General features: G+C 36.0%; 1 protein-coding gene across 5 annotated transcripts in view; it reads left to right on the top strand.

Annotated features, from left to right (window-relative positions):
- EXOC2 (exocyst complex component 2) overlaps positions 1-21,198 on the top strand; it is a 254,314-nt gene that overhangs the window by 177,623 nt on the left and 55,493 nt on the right. For all 5 annotated transcript variants that reach the window (XR_004383127.1, XM_032861440.1, XM_032861437.1 and 2 more), the window contains one exon: positions 6,987-7,128. Coding sequence is in view for 4 of the 5 variants with exons in the window: in XM_032861440.1 (XP_032717331.1) it covers positions 6,987-7,128 (142 nt within the window). In the remaining variant the exon portion in view is untranslated. The remainder of the gene's footprint in view (positions 1-6,986; positions 7,129-21,198) is intronic.

The following is a 21,198-nucleotide window of genomic DNA, read 5'->3' as shown; positions in this document are numbered from 1 at the left end:
TTAAATATTTATTCTTTTCTATTCACTCTTTTCTCTCCTTCAAGACCTCCTATGGGATATATGTTAGACCTCACTCTGTTCATGTCTCTAACATTTTTTGTTCATGTTTTCCCCACCCATCTCTAATTCTTTTAGTGATTCGGAATAATTCATTCAGCTCTCTCTTCTTCTTGACTTTTTCTTGATTTGTATCTAATCTTGTTGAAATTTGCTGTCTGTTGCCATTTTATTTCAGTTGTCTTTCATTTCCAGAAACTTTTTTTTTTTTTTTTTAGATTTTATTTATTTATTTGACAGACAGAGATCACAAGTAGGCAGAGAGGCAGGCAGAGAGAGAAAGGGAGAAGCAGGCTCCCTGCTGAGCAGAGAGCCCGATGTGGGGCTCGATCCCAGGACCCTGAGATCATGACCCGAGCTGAAGGCAGAGGCTTTAACCCACTGAGCCACCTAGGCGCCCCCAGAAACTTGGTTTTTGTCACTAAGTAAAGGAAAATGATTAACTTGCTCTGGAATGGTATAATTTCAAACATCAGTATAGGAGGTGGTTGTGGTGGCAGTGGCAGTGGCAGGGAAAGTGGCAGGCAGAGGGAGAAAGTTATTTCCCATGCTCCTTGGATTGTTCTTTGTAGGTGGCCAAATCACATACAGTCTATAGTCAAACAAAAGACTCCCTATTAAGAAGAAGATTGGAGCAGTTATGAGAAGCCTCAATAATGGGATCTGAGACAGTTAACTTGATTATAAAAAATTCACAGAAAAAGAAAAGATTGAGAAATAATAAAGATTAGTAGCAAGTCACCAGGTTAGAATCACAATGGAAGGTGAGGGAAGTAAGGAATAATGGCTCTAAGTGCTAGAGACATTGTCTTTCTGTTTCAGGGTGACAGTATATCCTGTTTTATCCTGTTTTTGTTTTCTTTTATTAGTGCCACCTCTACTAGGGACTAAGAGTTTATTTTTAAAAGTTAATTATTTACTTGGCATTTATTTTGTTCACATTTGACAAGTTGTGTTTTAGTAACACAAAGTAATGTCAATTTGCCATTTGTCTGACCATTCATTTGTAAAAAATTTTAAAAGTATATTAATTTAACTGAATCTAGTCATCCATATTCACTTGGATAGATGATGTTCTTATTGTAATTTGATTATTTTTTTCTATAGAGATCACTTAGTTCACTCTATTCTTTCTGTCATCTTTGAACTGAAATTAAAATCTTTTTTAAAATTATTTTTTCTTTTTCAGAAACATACTTTTTAAGAAGGATTTTTAACAAAAAGTTCTAAAAATAGTAAATTAGAAAATTTAAATTTAGAACATTAATTAATGATCGTGTTTTTAACTATTTTGAATGAGTTGAAGACAACTATATAGAAATTGAGGAAATAAGACATCTATGTAGGTGTGTGTTTTTCGGCACCTGTCTGGCATGCGCACTTATTGCTGTACAGGTCAGGCTGTATGTTGTCAGAATATCTTTTGATATGTGTATTGCTGCCTAAGAAGATATAATGGTAGATTATCACCAACATTATTTGCCCCTGCATCTGAAATGCTACCTCCTAATGTATTCTGTATTTCTGTAAGTTGTTACCAACTACTTGAAGTACTTTAAAAGTTTAGTGCTCCTCAGTTCTCAAACGTAAGAATTTAGTGAGTACGTCTGTTTCTGATTGCATAATTACTAAATTGGCACCTCTTTTTTTTTTTTTTTTTAAGAAAGCCTTTCCCAGTACCCTTAAAAGTACCCCATAAGCACTCCCTCTCTCCCTTAACAGCTTTGTTCCTTGAACGTTTTATAAATGTTTTCTTGCCTTTCTTCCCTATTAGACTAAGATTTCCTTTAAGGTTTTTTGTTTTTTTTTTTTTTCCATTTAACTTTCATTCATCACTATTAGAGAGTGCTTTAATGATGAACAGACCTTATCCTTGGGTATTAGGGGTCAAGCAAATTTAGCTAACATCTGTACAGGGTTATCATGAACAGGGTTCTAGTGAAAATTGGGCATGTTGAAATAAATAATAATAGTATAATAATGATAGCTGAGAGAATTTGTGATGTACTTTAAATGTACTATATTTAAGTCTCATAAATTATGTTTTTGAATTCCTACAACAAAATTTATGAGGTACTGTTGACCTTAATTCTGCTTTGTCAGACATTAATAACTGCTACTCCCCTTTCTCTTTCACTTGCCTAGTATCTATCTGCCCATTTATTTATTTTCAACCACTTTTTTAAAAAAAAATAGAGTATGAATTATACACAGTAAAACACAAATCTTCAGTGTACAAATAAGTGACTTTTAATGCATATATACATCCCAGTATCCAACACCTAAATCAAGATATATTTCCCTTATTCCCCATTCCAAGTCAGTAGGCACCCTTCTCATCACTGTTTTGATTTCTGTCAGCATGCATTAGTTTTGTCAGTTCTTTAACTTTGTGTAAAAAGGAACTATACAGTTAATAATCTTTTGTGTCTAGCTGCTTTTGCTCCACCTTAATTTTTGAGATTCATCCAAATTGTTGTGTCTGTAAGTAATTTATTTTCTATTATAGCTGAGTTTGGATAACTCAAATTTGTTTAATCATTTTTACTGTAACAGGTGTTGGATTGTTTCCAGTTTAAGGGTTTTGTTTTGTTTTGTTTTTTTAAGATTTTATTTATTTAACAGAGAAAGCGAGCACAAGCAGGGAAAGTGCCCGGCAGAGGGAGAGGGAGAAGCAGGCTCTCCGCTGAGCAGGGACCTTAGTACTCTTTTGAGATCATGACCTGAGCCAAAGGCACACACTCATCCCTCTGAGCCACCCAGGCGCCCCACTTTAAGTTTTTTATGAATAAACTTCTTGTGAACGTTGCCGTGGAAGTCTTTTATGGACATTTGTACTCTCTCATCTTGTAATTGCTGTCATAGAATAAGTTAATTAGGAATTCTAAATAGTTTTTCAGAGTGGGTATCTGATTTTAGTTCTCATTTTATAACAATGTATGAGTATTCCATTTGCTCCATGTTGTCCTTACAAACACTTAATATATCATTCTTTTTTATTTCAGTCAATTCTGTTGCTTTCATTGGCTTTCTCTGATTAAATGATGTTAAGCCCTTTTTCTCATTACTCATATTCAGATATTTTCTGTTTAGAAGTGCCTTTTCAATTCATTTCCCTGTTTTTTTTCTCATAATATAATACTTTATGCATTTTTATGACACATAAAATTTTTTAAAATTTCTTTTCAGTGTTCCAGAATTCATTGTTTATGCACCACACCCAGTGCTCCATGCAATACGTGCTCTCCATAATACCCACCACCAGGCTCACCCAACCCCCTACCTTCCTCCCCTCTAAAACCCTGTTTGTTTCTAAGAGTCCACAGTCTCTCATGGTTTGTCTGCCCTCCAATATCCCCCAACTCACTTCTCCTCTCCATCTCCCCATATCTTCCATGTTATTCCTTATGCTCCACAAATAAGTGAAACCATAGGATAATTTACTGTCTCTACTTCACTTATTTCACTCAGCATAATCTCTTCCAGTCCCGTCCATGTTGATAGAAAAGTTGGGTATTCATCCTTTCTAATGGAGGCATAATACTCCATTGTATATATGGACCATATCTTCTTTATCCATTCGTCCATTGAAGGGCATCTTGGCTCTTTCCACAGTTTGGCAACTGTGGCCATTGCTGCTATGAACATTGGGGTACAGATGGCCCTTCTTTTCACTACATCTGTATCTTCAGGGTAAATACCCTGTAGTGCAATTGCAGGGTCATAGGGAAGCTCTATTTTTAATTTCTTAAGGAATCTCCACACTGTTTTCCAAAGTGGCTGCACCAACTTGCATTCCCACCAACAGTGTAAGAGGGATCCCCTTTCTCCACATCCCCTCCAACACTTCTTGTTTACTGTCTTGTTAATTTTGGCCATTCTAACTGGTGTAAGGTGGTATCTAAATGTGGTTTTGATTTGAATCTCCCTGATGGCTAATGATGATGAACATTTTTTCATGTGTCTGTTAGCCATTTGTATATCTTCTTTGGAGAAGTGTCTGTTCTCATGTCTTTTGCCCATTTCTTGACGTGATTATTGTTTTGTGTGTGTTGAATTTGAAGAGTTCTTTATAGATCTCGGATATCAGCCCATTGTCTGTACTGTCATTTGTGAATATCTTCTCCCATTCCGTGGGTTGCCTCTTTGTTTTGTTGACTGTTTCCTTTGCTGTGCAGAAGCTTTTGATCTTGATGAAGTCCCAAAAGTTCATTTTTGCTTTTATTTCCTTTGCCTTTGGAGACATATCTTGAAAGAAGTTTCTGTGGCCAATGTCAAAGAGGTTACTGCCTATGTTCTTCTTTAGGATTTTGATAGATTCCTCCCTCACATTGAGGTCTTTTATCCATTTCGAGTTTATCTTTGTGTATGGTATAAGAGAATGGTCGAGATTCATTTTTCTACACATAGCTGTCCAATTTTCCCAGCACCATTTATTGAAAAGACTGTCTTTTCCACTGTATATTTTTTTGTGCTTTGTCAAAGATTAGTTGACCATAGAGTTGAGGGTCCGTATCTGGGCTCTCTACTCTGTCCCATCGTGTCTGTTTTTGTGCCAGTACCTTGCTGTCTTGATGATCACAGCTTTGTAGTAAAGCTTGAAATCAGGAAACTTGATGCCCCCAGTTTTGTTTTTCTTTTTCAACATTTCCTTAGCAATTCGGGATCTCTTCTGGTTCCATACAAATTTTTGTTCCAGCTCCTTGAAAAAGCCGGTGGAATTTTGATCGGAATGGCATTGAAAGTATAGATTACTCTAGGCAGTATAGACATTTTAACAATGTTTATTCTTCTAATTCTTGAGCATGGAATGGTCTTCCATCTTTTTGTGTCTTCTTCAATTTCTTTCATGAGTGTTCTGTAGTTCTTGAGTATAGATCCTTATAGATTCCTTATAGATTCTTGAGGTAGATCCTTTACCTCTTTGATTAGGTTTATTCCCAGGTATCCTATGGGTCTTGGTGCTGTAGTAAATGGAATCGATTCTCTAATTTCCCTTTCTGTGTTTTCATTGTCAATGTATTAAAAAAACAGCTGATTTCTGTGCATTGATTCTGTATTCTGTCACATTACTGAATTGCTGTGTGATTTCTAGTAGTTTGGGGGTGGAGTCTTTTGGTTTTCCATATAAAGTACCATGTCATCTGTGAAGAGAGTTTGACTTCTCCTTTGCCAATTTGAATACCTTTTATTTCTTTTTGTTGTCTGATTGCTGTTCTTAGGACTTTTAGTACTATGTTGAACAAGAGCGGCGAGAGTGGGCATCCTTGTCATGTTCCTGATCTCAAAGGGAAGGCTGTCAGCTTTTCCCCATTGAGGATGATATTCACTGGGTTTTTCATAGATAGATTTTATGAAGTTGAGGAATGTTCCCTCTATCCCTATACTTTGAAGGGTTTTAATCAGGAACAGATGCTGTATCTTATCAAATGCTTTTTCTGCATCAATTGAGAAGACCATGTGGTTCTTCTCTATTCTCTTATTTATTTGTTCTAGCACATTGATTGATTTGTGGATGTTGAACCACTCCTACATCCCATGGATAAATCCCACCTGGTCATCGTGGATAATCTTTTTAATGTACTGTTGGATCCAGTTAGCTAGGATCTTGTTGAGAATCTTGGCATTCATATTCATCAGGGATAATGGGCTGAAATTCTCTTTTTTTTTTTTTTTGGTGGAGTCTTTGCCTGGTTTAGGGATCAGGTTAATGCTGGCTTCATAAACAGAGTCTGGAAGTTTTCCTACTGCTTCTATTTTTTGAAACAGCTTCAGGAGAATAGGTATTATTTCTTCTTTGAATGTTTGGTAGAATTCCCCCAGAGAATCCATCAGGTCCTGGGCTCTTGTTTTTACTCTGTGCCTTGAAGTACTTATTGTACTTAATTTCAGTCTCCATAGTGACCACTGGTTCCTCCAGTTAAACTACTCGTTGGTTAGCTTTGAAAGTCGTATGTAGGGGTGCCTGGGTGGTTCAGTGGGTTAAGCCTCTGCCTTCAGCTCTGGTCACGATCCCAGATGCTGGGATAGAGCTGGGCATCGGGCTCTCTGCTCAATGGGGAGCCTTCTTCCCCCTCTCTCTCTGCCTGCCTCTCTGCCTATTTGTGATCTCTGTCTGTCAAATAAATAAATAAAATCTTAAAAAAAAAAAGAAAGTAAGTCATGTGTGTTCTCCCTAAGTCTTGTTTTATATTGTACATAAGTCTCCTTAAAGGTTTTCATTATTTTTCTAAGTCAAGTTGTTGCTTGTCTTTTCTACAGCTGAATTTCACTGCATGACAGATACTCCTTTTTACAGATGCTACACCATATGACGTAGAAGCAGACACATCACCAGTAGTCCACTGCAGAGGGCTCTTAGCCCATAGACTCTTTATTCTCAAATTTATGACTCTGCCCACCTACTCTAACTTCTTGGCCTCTGAGTGCCAGTGAGACCAGGAAGGTAGCCTCATCCTGTTCTACTTCCACTACCAACAGGAACTCACAGTTCATGTGGGCTGAACTTTCTATGTATAGGCCATGTATGAGGATTAATTCATATTAAATAACCTGTGTTAAGAGGGTGGTCTTTGGGGGTGCCTGGGTGGCTCAGTGGGTTAAAGCTTCTGCCTTCGGTTCGGGTCATGGTCCCAGGGTCTTGGGATTGAGCCCTACATCGGGCTCTCTGCTCCGTGGAGAGCCTGCTTCCCCCTCTCTCTCTGCCCGCCTTTTGCCTACTTGTGATCTCTGTCTGTCAAATAAATAAAAAAAAAAAAAAAAAAAGAGGGTGATCTTTGTTACGAAAAAATAAATAAAATAGAAATCATGATTTTTTTCTGTAGGAAAATTGATAAGTACTTTTAAAATATGCTGAAGTATTTATATTATTTTACTTTTCCCTCATGCTCAGTAAAAAGTCATAGTTATTCTTTATTATGTGTTTATAGATTAGCATGGCTTCATTGAAAGAATTAGACCAAAGACTCTTTGAAAATTACATTGAGTTGAAAGCAGATCCTATCGTTGGCTCCTTGGAACCTGGAATTTATGCAGGCTATTTTGATTGGAAAGACTGCCTGCCTCCAACAGGTAAATGGTTTTAAGTAACTGTCCAGCACATCTAGAGTTATAAATATGAATTTTATCAATCAGTGTATTCTTAAAATGCTGTTCTTTTTCTTCATATTTTCCCCATTAGTTTGATTATAACTTTTTACTAGCTTAAACCCTTTTTTGATAGTTTGGAATATAGTGTACTTTTTATTATTCATACCCAGGCTTAAAATTATTCTTAAATACCAGAAAATAATTAATTATACCATATAGTATTCGATCATTTTAGTAATGCATATTTGCTTCCCAGGATGTGTCCTTATTGCATAGATAGAATAGACTGTGAATGACAGTTTTGTACAATGACTTTGTGACTATCATCAAAAAATTTATGTAAGAAATTTGGTCACTTCTTTATAATACCTAATTATTAATGCTGACAAGGTGAAGGATAGAAGAAAAATATGTAGGAGTATGATTATTACAGTAATTTAGCAAAGAAAATTGAACCACAGAAGGATGACTGACACAGTTCCAGTATTATCTCGTGACATCAAATGAAAGTCACTTAAATCACTTCATAATATATATTTTAAAAATACGTATTGCTTGCTGAATCAAACTTTTTGATGGGTCAGGTAGTTACTCCTTTGTATGAAATAGTGTGAAATACATAAAACCAAGCTCCCTAATAACATTTTTATCTAGAAGTGGTCTTATATAGAAATGGTCATGTTTATATTAGACATAGATTCTTTTTGGATATATATATGTAGATGTACTAGTGAATTGTTAAGAAGTTTGAGTTAATCTTCATTCTTCTACCTAATTGCTTTAAACACCTTTTAAAATTGTGTAATGCTTTTATTAGATGGTGATAAAATTGTTTAATCTTTAAACACCTTTGGGTTTTTATTGTGTAGTGTTCACTTTAAGTGGTAACAATATAGTAATGCCATGAGTCAAAACTAAAAACAAGAATCATGAAATTAAGGATATTGTATGTGACCACAGATATTTTATTTTCTGAAATCACAGCCATTATAGTCACCTGAGGCTTTCTACCCACGTGTCCATAATTAATCTTTTTTCCTTAAATTCTGTTACTTCTCTATATACGTACTTTACTGTGTCCAGTTTGGGTTATAGTTCATATCCCAAATATATCCTTTGAACATTTAAGTTAGATCCTATTCGTATCTTTAAATCCTTGCAGTATCTTCCCATTAAACTTACAGTAAAATGTGCAATGCAGTGCATGGCAGGACCTAGCCTGGTGCCCTGGCGCTTGCCCACCACTCACAAGTGTACACCAAGGCCTCTGTCCAGCTACATTTTAGCACAGTGAGCCTTTTTGTTGCCCAAACTTTCCAAGTCCTTCCACCTTACCTCTTCAAACCTTTTTTTTTTTTCCTTTTCTTAGGTGGTAGTTCTTCCTTATCTTATAGGATTGACTCCCTTTTGTCAATCAGGTCTTAAACTTAAATGTCACCATACCAGCCACCAGCCTGGAGAAATGACATGGACAATGGACAGTTGTCATGGTGTTTTAAATTTAACCTGTGAAAAGTATTCATTTTATATGTAAAATAATTATTTACAAGGGAAAATGCTATACATGTGGTTCTAGCACTGGCCTTTATGCTGGTTGAACTTATTAAAGCTAAATCCATGAGGTCATAGTTTGTGGGTTCATTACCACTTTAAGTGAATGAACATGACTTTTAACAATAAATTATCATCCTCAAGATCATCAGTCAACAGCGTCTGGAGCTTTTGATCTACAGTCCCTTTTTCAAAACTCTTGAGCCCAGATGACTTTTGGAATTGCACAGTATTTTGGATTTTGGAAAGATATAGCACATGTTCCATATATTATGTTACATTCCCAGCAAGGATTTCTGCAGGGAAACATGAATACTTAGACTAGGAGTGATACTCAGTATCCTTAATCAGGTCAGGTGAGAAATTGCCGCCAGAAGAGTTCATCAGAAATTTGTAAATTCATGAACAGAAAATTTTGCCTTTTACATTCTGTGTCTTCACTATCTAAACTACTTGATATATAATGCCTGCTCAGTAAATATTTGTTCAGTAACTGCACCAACGACCCCTTTATATCTTCCACTGATGCCTCTGCTAGTGTCTTCCGTGCCCAGTGATCACTTCCCTGATTGGCCTGTGCATGCTTCAGGGTCCATCTCTGAAAGGAGTGGTTTTTCTGGCAAGTCTTCCTCAAATCAACCCTGACAAGATTGTTTGTTTTGTTTTGTTTTTCTGAATTACACCTTTTAACCTCTCTTATAATTCTCAGGTACATATTATATATGTATATCATATATATGTGTGTATATATGTGTATATGTATATATAAATGTAAAATATAAAATGTAAAAATATGTATATTATATATGTGTACCAAGTATGTATATTATATATACACATATGTATATATGATATACATGTTAATAAATATATAATATACACATTATATGTATATGTGCATGCATATAATATACATATTTAGTACATATATAATATACATGTTTTTTGTTACCTGTCACCTGTTTTTTTAATCATTTTTTAAAATTTATTTTCAGCATAACAGTATTCATTGTTTTTGTACCACACCCAGTCCGTGCCCTCTCTAATACCCACCACCTGGTTCCCCCAACCTCCCACCCCCTCCACCTCTTCAAACCCTTCAGATTGTTTTTCAGAGTCCATAGTCTCTCATTGTTCACCTCCCCTTCCAATTTCCTCCAACTGCCTTCTCCTAACTCCCCATGTCCTCCATGCTATTTGTTACGCTCCACAAATAAGTGAAACCATATGATAATTGACTTTCTCTGCTTGACTTATTTCACTCAGCATAATCTCTTCCAGTCCCGTCCTTGTTGCTACAAAAGTTGGGTATTCATCCTTTCTGATGGAGGCATAATACTCCATAGTGTATATGGACCACATCTTCCTTATCCATTCGTCCGTTGAAGGGCATCTTGGTTCTTTCCACAGTTTGGCAACCGTGGCCATTGTTGCTATAAACATTGGGGTACAGATGGTCCTTCTTTTCACTACATCTGTATCTTTGGGGTAAATACCCAGTAGTGCAATTGCAGGGTCATAGGGAAGTTCTATTTTTAATTTCTTGAGGAATCTCCACACTGTTCTCCAAAGAGGCTGCACCAACTTGCATTCCCACCCCATTTTGGGAGAATTTTTAAAAATGTGTAACGATTTCTTTTCACATTCATAGACTTCAAATTATGTAAGTATTTTTATAGAGCAGTGACTGAAAGTTTCAGAATTCCAAGAGATAGATATCAAAAGGTTTTTCTATAAAATCTCTTTATTTTCTACTAAAGGTATTAATGCACAATACTTAGATTTTGCCCCTACTGTTCTTAGCCCACTGCTGGTGAGCTAAATGTCACTGCCCTGTCCTTTCTTCCCAGTCTTAGGTGAACTAGACAAAAAGAGCTCTTTGGACCAGCCTGATTCCTGCTTCTCCCTTGGTTGGCCTGCCACCACCTTCTGTCTAAGATGGCTGAGAGGAATGGTATCCAGTGACCACTTATCCTTTCTTATTTGGGGTACTTCCCCTTGTGTGTGTGTGTGTGTGTGTGTGTGTGTGTGTGTGTGTATAAATTATCTCATGGGAAAACAAAAGTCTTACTTTTGCTGTAGCAAACTTTTGTGGAAGTAGTTTAGCAATCCCAGATATTCAAAAATAAAGGAGTAGTTATGTGGCAGGCCATGCGTGTGCAAACACATACACACACATGCACACATTCATGTACATCGCAGTTTTAAGCATCTTGCTGACAGATGGTTTCAGTTATTTGTGTCCTCATAACATCTGACTCAGTGCCTTGAATATAATTATCACTTACTACTTGTGGTTCTAATTTTCTGGAGTTCAACCATCTTAAGATAACTAAATTATTTATAACCTCTTGAGAATCTGGGGGTAAGGCTAGGACATTGGGCACTAAACTGGCAGTGTGGTCGCCCTAACTATAAATCACAATCCCCACAAAACTCCCCATCACTCTTCTCTTTGCAACCCAGCTTTTAAAAAGTTGTCTTTCCTTGAAGATTCCTTGCTAGTGCTATCTCTGTTATTGTGTCACTTGATCTCTCACCCTGAGAAGTCTACTTTCACCCCTCCCCATTGAGACTATTCTCACTGAAGCCATTTCTGATGTTATACATTTGCCCCTTGAACAACACGGGTTTGAACTGTGCAATTCCACTTATATGTGGATGTTAATACATAACAGCACTGTAAATGTGTTTCCTCTTCCTTATTTCCTTAATAACATTTTCTTTTCTCTATCTTACTTTATTGCAAGAATACAGTTTATAATACATAGAACATACAAAATAGGTGTTAATCAATGGTTTATATTACTGGTTAGGCTTCTGGTCAGCAGTAGGCTATTAGTAGTTAAATTTTGGGGGAGTCAGTTATATGTGGTTATGCAAGGGTCAGCACCCCAATCCCCACATTGTTCTAGGGTCAGCTGTAGTTGGGAATCTGTGATGCCTTCATTCCTTTTCATATTCCAGGTTTCTGTAGTACTTCCATTGTTGAACACTTTTCCTGAGACTTTCTGTGGCATCTCTGATCCCACTACTAGTTGGTACCCTTCACTTTACTTTGTGGATTGGCTTCTCTTCCTCTGCATAGCCTTGTGCTGCTGACATCTTCAGGACTCTTTCTTTGTCTTTCTTGCCAGACTATCTTTAGACTTTCTCTAAGAAATTTCATCCACTAACGTTAGACTGACTGGTGCCTCCAGCATCGAAGTCTGCAGCCTAATCTCTCTACTTAGCTCAAGGTCTTTCTATCAACTATCCTGGTAGACATCTCCATTGGAACATTCCAGAGACTTCTTCAGCTTAGCAAATCCAAAAGCAAGCTCAGTCACTTTTACTTTCTCATCATCTCCAAATCAGCTCTTTCTGCTGCCAGACCTCCTAACACTGGGAAGGGGTAAAGACATCAGCCAAGGCCTTTCTCCCCTTCTTGTTCTAGCAAACAGTTAATTGCAGGTTCCCTCTTTTCCATTTCTAAGTTCTGCCCCTCATCATTTTTCATTGTTTCTTGTCAGGATTCTTGAGGGTTCTCCTCTTCATCCCAGCACTCAATCTTACCTGTTTCAAGTTCACCTCTAGCTTTTTGAAATCTTCCTAAATTATAAATGGGTTCTGTCGTTTCTCTGCTTAAAACTTGTCAGGATGACCCATTCTCCCTCAGGCTAAAACCTAAAATTCCAGGCATTGCTAATGCGCTTCCACTTGGCACATGGCAGCTATGTTACTTGCTTCACACTCCTTTCCTGTACACCTCAGGCATCCCTTCTCTAGGCAGCAGGCAGGCAGAGCCACTTCAGTCCTGGCAGCCCCATGCCTGTTCCCCTCTTCCTCTTGCCTGATAATTAGGCATTGCCTTCTCTGGGAAGCTTTCCTTCCTGCCTCCTTGCACACCTCCAGGTTGGGTTGGTCTTCCCCATCCCTCCTGCTCCTGAAGCAGTTTTCTGTCCCTTGTAGCATTGTTATGCTTTGGAGCTATCATCTGCTTGCTGCTGTTCTGCTGTGCTGGGACAACTCAGCACAGTAGCTGATTTTTTCATATCTACGCTCTGAGAGTTTAGCACCGTCTCGATACAACAGAAGATACTCTGTATATGTTAAGTGAATGAAGACGGGTAGTTTATTAGTATACAGTTTTACTAAACGTGCAGGTCACTTCTTTGTTATCTTTCAGGTGTTTGCTATATGGTTTTGTAGTGATTTTTCTCAATTTTATTTTCATTAGGAGGCTTAATCATATAATCTAGTTTCCATTATTCACTTGTTTAAGGTGGTACACAGTGGATATTCATATTTGTTGAATTGAATTAAAATGATTAGCCTTTTGGCATTCATTTTCTTATCTTCTATAAATTCTCATATGCTAACTTTATGTAGTCCCTAAATTTTGAACAATTGTATTTGAGTTAACATCTGAGTACAAAATATATCCAACATATCAGCAGTTCTATGTGACATTGCCCAGTTTAAATGAATCTAGCTAAATTTAATATTGGACATAATTGTTAGCACTGACATTGTTCTGAAATTATTTGGTTTATGTTCAAGGTTATGAAATTACTTGTGATGTTTCTGTGAGAATAGGAAAAATCATGATACAGCCATTCCAAGTTTCCTGCATGTTCAGTGATTACTACAAGACTTGGTCACTAAGCTTTAGTGTCCACAGACAGTTGCTCATGTCTATCTCCATTGAAACTCTAATTGTTATGTGAGTGTTGTTACTAATTGTTACTTGTGAGTGATGCAGAGGAAGGCTATCTTTCCTCCTTCTTCCTGAACCTCAGACTTGGCACTTCTCCTAATAAGCAGGTGCTTTTCTCATGCTGAGGACCAGAAATAGCAGTCACAGAATTCCTGGTGGGGGAGGGCATAGATCTTTCTCATCAGCTCACCCATTTAAAGGGTGTCTTTGGAAAAAGTAATTCAAGGGGTTCTCTCATCTCCAAAGTGGCATGGTCATGTCACTACTTCAGAGGCTGTGATTGCTGGTCATTGTTACTCCCTGGTGGATCCTAGAACATGGCCTCAGTGAGGAGTTATGAGAGAGCAAGGAGTACGGGAATGGCAGTGCCAGGCTATTAGGAGTTTTTTATTCCAATTTCATCTAATTAGGTGGTTCAATGATTCAGAGTGTCCAGGTCCTCTCTTTGTAGTATTTATTTAAGGTACTCAAAGTTTCTTCTCTATTATCTTCACGTTTTCTCAGCCATGAAATTGAACTAGTATAAGTCATTGATGTCAGTAATAAAGGTTTGTATCCTCTGGATAATTTTTTAATAGAAAATTAAGATTTACTGGCCACATGACATTAGTGATAAGGCTTTTTATCTTTTATTATTATTTTTTTAAAGATAAACATTCTTTCAAGAACAGAGGGCACATGGCACTGCACTGTCAGCAATTGACTTACTCTTTCTCAGATTCCAAAAACACTTAGAAATTGTCAGTGTTCGTTTCACTTTTATGAACTGTTTTTAGTTCTGTTCTTTGTGTAGTTTTGTCTTCGTGATCACTAACTGAACCTTAGTCTTGCATAGTCATATAGTGATTTTGAGTTGTTTAAAGTTGACTTAAGTTGAGAACTCATGTAAAGTGAGCGACCAAAATAGTTTGACTATTAATCTTCCAAAATAATTTCAATTAACAACTTTAGTATTATCTTCAGAGTTTTCATCTTGAAAAACTGAATTTTGCAAATCATATAGATAACTGATTACTTATTACTGTAGTTAGCAATAAATTTAGTTTCCGATACTATATGTAGTAATTTAAAAAAAAATCCAGTTGATTAATTTCATGATTCAAGAGGAGATATCCGTTAGAGCCATAGCTATGCTTTTTTAACCTGACAGTTGGATATTTAAATTGCTGTTACCTCTTTATTTGTGTATATGTCAGGAAAGGTTATTCTGGTTAGTTCTGAGTCACCTAACTGATTGTTTAATTGTTCTACTATCCATAGTTATTAAGAGCTCTGAGTATTTGCATTTGATAAATTTTAGCTAAATTAAGAATATTATTATTCCCCATTTGCAAAAATACACATGAAACTTCACATTTTCAAAATAGATTAAATTAAAAAAAAGTTTCTTTAAATTTTTACTTAAACTTGATTTTATTGTTTTTCTATCTAAAAAGGATACAAATTTATATATATTCCTTATACATATTTAACAAATGAATTTAAACATCCTTTTTATATACATCAATTAATTGACCAATTTTTAATTATTAATTTTTTATTGACATATAGTTGTCATACAATATTAGTTTCAGGTATACAACATAGTTATTCAGCAGTTCTATACATTATGAAATGCTCACAAAGTAAGTTTAGTTACCATCTGCCACTAAAGTTATTAAAATATTATTGACTATATTCCTTATCCTGTACTTTTCATCACTATGATGTACTTATTTTATAACTGGAAGTTTGTTCCTCTTAATCCCCTTCATCTATTTTAGCCACCTCCCCTTTGATAACCACCAGTTTGTTCTGTGTATCTATGAGTCTTTTTCTGTTTTTGTTTGTTTTGTTTCTTAGATTCCTTATGTAAATGAAATAATATATTTGCTTTTTCTGTCTGATCTATTTCACTTAGCATAATACCCTCTAAGTTTGTCCATGTTGTTGCAAATGGCAAGATCTTGTTCTTTCTGTGTCTGAGTAAAAATTCCATATATATATGTGCTGTATCTTCTTTATCCACTCATATTTTGATGGACACTTGGGATGCTTCCCAACCTTGGCTATTATAAATAATGCTGCAGTAAACATAGAGGTGCATATATCTTTCCATGTTTTTGTTTCATGTTCAGTGTTTTTGTTTTCTTCAGGTGAATACCCAGAAATGGAATTACTGGGTCATATGGTATTTCTGTGTTTAACTTTTTGAGGACTCTACATATGTTTTTTTGTAGTGGCTGTACCAATTTACATTTCAGCTAATAGTGCACAAATGTTCCCTTTCTCCACATCCTCACCAGCATTTGTTATTTCTTGTATTTTTGAACTAGCCATTCTTACGTGTGAGGTGATATCTCATTGTGGTTTTGATTTGCATTTCCCTGATGATAAGTGATATTGAACGTCTTTTCATATGTGTCTTGGCCATCTCTGTGGCATCTTTGAAGGAATGTCTGTTGAGGTCCTCTGCCCTTTTAATTGGATTATTTGTGGGTTTTGTTTGTTTGTTTGTTTGGTGTTGAGTTGTACAAGTTCTTTATATAGTTTGGATACAACCCTATAGTGGATGTTATCATTTGCAAGTATCTTCTCACATTCAGTAAGTTAGTTGCCTTTTCGTTTTGTTGATCCAAAAGCTTTTTGGTTTGATATAGTCCCAGTTGTTTATTTTTGTTTTTGGTACCCTTCCTTGACGAGATAGATGCAGAAAAATTCTGCTAAGGCTGATGTCTAAGAGGTTACTGCTTGTGCTTTTTTTTTTTAGATTTTATTTATTTATTTGAGAAAGAGAGAGCCTGAGTATGGGGGGCAGAGAGAGAATCAGGCTCCCCACTGAGCAGGGAGCCTGATGTGGGGCTCAATCTCATGTCCTGGGATCATGACCTAAGCCTAAAGCAGATATTTAACCAATTGAGCCACCCAGGCGCCCTCTGCCTATGTTTTCTGTTAGGAGTTTCATGGTTCAGATCTCACATTTGGGTCTTTAAAACATTTTTTAAAAGATTGATTTATTTGAGAAAGAGAGACGAAGAGAGGGAAAGAGCATGCACAAGTGGAGGGGGGCAGAAGGAGAGGGAGAGAATCTCAAGCAGACTCCCCACTGAGTACGGAACCTGACATGGGACTCAGTCCCATGACCCTGAAATCAAGACCTGAGCTAAAATCAAGATTCAGATGCTGAGCCACCTAGGTGCCCCGATCTTTAATCCATTTTGAGTTTATTTTGTGTATAGTAGATGGAAGTGATCCAGTTTCATTCTTGTTCATGTGATTATCCAGTTTTCCTAAGAGCGTTTATTGAAGAGACTGGTTTTTTTCTTTTCTTTCTTTCTTTCTTTTTTTTTTTTTCATTATGTATTTTTGCCTCCTTTATCATAGATTAAGAGACCATAAGCATGAGTATATTTCCGGGCTCTCAATTCTGTTCCCTTGATCTATGTGTCTGTTGCTGTGGCAGGACCATATTGTTTTGATTATTGTAGTTTTATAATATATCTTGAAATCTGGGGTTGTGATACCTATAGCTTGTTCTTCTTTCTCAAGATTGCTTTGGCTATTTGGGCTCTTTTGTGGTTCCATAAAAATTTTAGGAGTAGTTGTTCTAGTTCTGTGAAAAATGCCATTGAAATTTTGATAGGGATTACCCTGAATCTGTAGCTTTCTTTGAGAAATATGGACATTTTAACTCTTCTAATCAATGAGCATTTCCATTTGTTTGTGTCACCTTCAGTTTCTTTCATCAGTATTTTATAGTTTTCAGAGTACATTGGTTAGGTTTATTACTATGTATTTTATTATTTTTTGTGCAATTGTAAATGGGATTTTAAAAAAATTTTTGCCGCTTTATTAGTGTATAGAAGTGCAACAGATTTCTGTACATTGATTTTGTGTTCTGCAACTTCACTGAATTCATCCTAATTTTTTTTTGTGTGGAGTCTTGAGGGTTTTCTATGTTTAGTATCATGTCATCTGCAAATAATGACAGTTTTACTTTTTCCTTAACAAAACTTGGATGTCTTTTTTTTCTTGTGATTGCTGTGGCTAGGACTTCCAGTTCTATGTTGAGTAAAGGTGGTGAGAGTAGATATCCTTGTGTAATTCCTTATCTTAAAGGAAAAATTTTCAGCTTTTTATTATGAGTGAGATCATAGTAATGGGTTTTTTTATACATGGCCTTTTGGTGTTGAGATACATTCCTTCTAAACCCACTTTGTTGAATTTTTATCATGAATGGGTATTGAATTTTGTCAGTTGGATCTATTACAATGATCATATGATTTTTATTTTTCACTTGGCTAATGTGGTGTATCACATTGATTTGCATATATTGAATCATCATTGCATCCCTGGAATAAATTCCTTATGATTGTGGCAAATGATCCTTTCTATGTGCTGTTGAATTCAATCTGCTGGTACTTTGTTGAGGATTTTTTTCATCTTTGGTTCATCAGTAGTATTGGTATTTTTGTAGTATTATAATTTTTGCTTGGTAGTCTCTTACTGGTCTCTAGAATGAATTTGGAAGAATTCCTTCTTCATCATTTTTTGGGGGGAAATAGTTTGAGTAGATAGTAATTCTTCCAAAATTTGGTAGAATTCAACTGTGACACCATCTACTCCTCAACTTTTGCTTGTTGAGTTTTTGGGTTATTGATTCAGTTGCACTATAAGTAATCATTCCGTTCAAATTATTTATTTCTTCCTGATTCTGTCTTGGAAGATTGTATGTTTCTAGGAAATCTTTCGTGTAGTTTGTCCTGTTATTTCACATGGAATTTTTTGTAGTAGTTTCTTACAATCCTGTGTATTTCTGTGTGTCAGTTTTAACTTCTCATCCTTTATTTCTGAGTCCTCTCTCTTTGTTTTCTTGATGAGTCTGATAAAGGGTTCTCCATGTTGTTCATCTTTTTAAAGAAACCGCTCTTAGTTTCATTGATCTTTTCTATTTTTTTTTTTAGTCTTCATTTTGTATTTTCCACTCTGATCTTATATTATCACTTTTCTACTAAAATTAAGCTTTATTTACTCTTTTGTTTTGTAATTCCTGTAGTTGTGAGGTTACATTGTTTATTTGAAATTTTTGTTTCTTGATTGCTATCAACTTCCTTCTTAGAACTAGTTTTGATGTGTCCCAAAGGTTTTGAGCCATTATGTTTTCATTTATCTTTAGATTTTTTTTTTAATTTTTCTCTTTGATTTATTCACTGACCCATGGTTTTTTAGTAGCATGTTGTTTATCTCCTCTTCTCCTTTCTGTCCAGTCTTTTTTGTCTGGTGTAAGTATTGCTACCTCTGCTTTTTTTCTTTTTAAATTGGCTACCATTTGCATGGAATATCTTTTGCCATCCCTTTACTTTCAGTCTCTGTGTGTTCTTAGGTCTGAACTGAGTTTCTTGTAGGCTGCATATAGATAGTCTGAATTCCTTTCTCAGTTCTGGTAGTTTTTTGGTAGTTTTTTTTTTTTTTTTTCAGTGTTCCAAGATTCATTGTTTATGCACCACTCTCAGTGCTCCATGCAATACATGCCCTCCTTAATACCCTTCACCAGGCTCACCTAATCCTCCCACCCCCTTCCCCTCTGAAACCCTCAGTTTGTTTCTCAGAGTCCTCAGTCTCTTGGTTCGTCTCCCCCTCCTATTTCCCCCAATTCACTTTTCCCTTCCTTCTCATAATGTCCTCCATCTTATTCCTTATGCTCCACAAGTAAGTGAAACCATATAATAATTGACTCCCTCTGCTTAACTTATTTCACTCAGCATAATATCCTCCAGTCCTGTCCATGTTGATACAAAAGTTGGGTATTCATCCTTTCTAATGGAGGCATAATATTCCATTGTATATTTGGACCATATCCTTATCTATTCTTCTGTTGAAGGGCCTCTTGGCCCTTTCTACAGTTTGGTGCTTTTGGCCATTGCTATTAAGAACATTGGGGTACATATGGCCCTTCTTATCACTACATCTATATCTTTAGGGTAGGTTAAGGATCTGTACTTGAGAAACTACAGAACACTCATGAAAGAAATTGAAGAAGACACAAAAAGATGGAAGAGCATTCCATGCTCATGGAATAAACATTGTTAAAACGTCTGTACTGCCTAGAGCAATCTATACTTTCAATGCCATCCCGATCAAAATTCCACCGGCATTTTTCAAAGTGCTGGAACAAACAGTCCTAAAATTTGTTTGGAACCAGAAAAGACCCCGAATTGCTAAGGAAATGTTGAAAAAGAAAAACAAAACTGGGGGCATCACGTTTCCTGATTTTAAGCTTTATTACAAAGCTGTGATCACCAAGACAGCATGGTCTTGGCATAAAAACAGACACATAGACCAGTGGAACAGAGCAGAGAGCCCAGATATGGACCCTCAACTCTATGGTCAAATAATCTTCAACAAAACAGGAAAAAAATACCCAGTGGGAAAAAAGACAGTCTCTTTAATAAATGGTGCTGGGAAAATTGGACAGCTATGTATAGAAGAATGAAACTTTACCTCTTACACCATACACAAAGATAAACTTGAAATGGATAAAAGACCTCAACGTGAGGCAGGAATCTATCAAAATCCTAGAGGAGAGTATAAGCTCACCTCACTGAAATAGGCCACAGCAACTTCTTTTGGTAGTGTTTTTTGGATTTTCTATATATAGTATCACATCATCTGCAGATAGTAAAAGTCTTTCTCCATTCTGACCAATTTGGGTGATTTTTACTTCCTTTTAATTTCTAATTGCTATGGCTAGGACTTTTAGAGGTAAGAATAGATACCCTTATCTTGTTCTCAACCTTAATGGAAAAGCTTTCATTTTCCACCACTGATTATAATCTTAGCTGTGCATTTGTTATACATGGTCTTTATTATATTGAGGTATGTTCCCTCTAAACTAGTCTGTTGAGGGTTTTTATCATGAAGGGATATTATACATTGTCAAATGCTTTTTCTGCATCTACTGAAATGATCATATGACTTTTATACTTTCTCTTGTTGATACGGTGTCACACTGATTTGAGAACATTGAACCCCTTGCAGTCCAAGAAAAAATCCCACTTGATTGTGGTGAATGATTTTTTTTAATGTATTGTTGTATTCAGTTTGCTAACATTTTGTTGAGGAATTTTGCATCTATGTTCGTCAAAGATACTGGCCTATAGTTCTCCTTTTTGTAATATCTTTATCTAGTATTGATATCAGAGTAATGCTGGCCTTATAAAATGAATTTGGAAGCCTTCCTCCTCTTCTATTTTTGGAATAATTTGTGAAGAGTAGGTATTAACTATTCTTTAAAGGTTTTGTAGAATTCATCTGTGAATCCATCTGATCCTGGATTTTTGTTTTTTGGGAATTTTTTGATTACTGATTCAATTTCTTTGCTGTTAACTGGTCTGTTCAAATTTTCTGTTTCTTCCTAGTTCTGTTTTGGGAGGTTTACACCATTTCTAGGGATTTATCCATTTCTTCTAGACTGCCCAATTCGTTGGCATATAATTTTGTATTCTTTCATAATCCTTTGTATTTCTGTGGTGTTGGTTGTTATTTCTGCTCTTTCATTTCTGATATTGTTTATTTGAAACCTCTCTCTCTCTCTCTCCCTCTCCATCTCTCTGTCTCTTTTTATGAGTCTCGCTAAAGGATTATCAGTTTTCATGATCATTTCAAAGAACCAGCTCCTTGTTTCATGGATCTGTTCTGTTGTGTTTTTATTTTCTATTTCGTATGTATGTGATCTTCATTATCTCTTTCTTTCTGCTGGTTTGGGTTTTGCTTGTTCTACCTTCTTTAGGTGTAATTTTAGGTGGTTTATTTTGAAGTTTTTC

This window comes from Lontra canadensis, unplaced genomic scaffold (genome assembly GCF_010015895.1).
Source record: "Lontra canadensis isolate GAN:19392208 unplaced genomic scaffold, GSC_riverotter_1.0 scaffold21, whole genome shotgun sequence".
In the NCBI taxonomy this organism is placed as follows: Eukaryota; Metazoa; Chordata; class Mammalia; order Carnivora; family Mustelidae; genus Lontra; species Lontra canadensis.
This window is presented reverse-complemented; position numbering and strand designations above follow the sequence as displayed.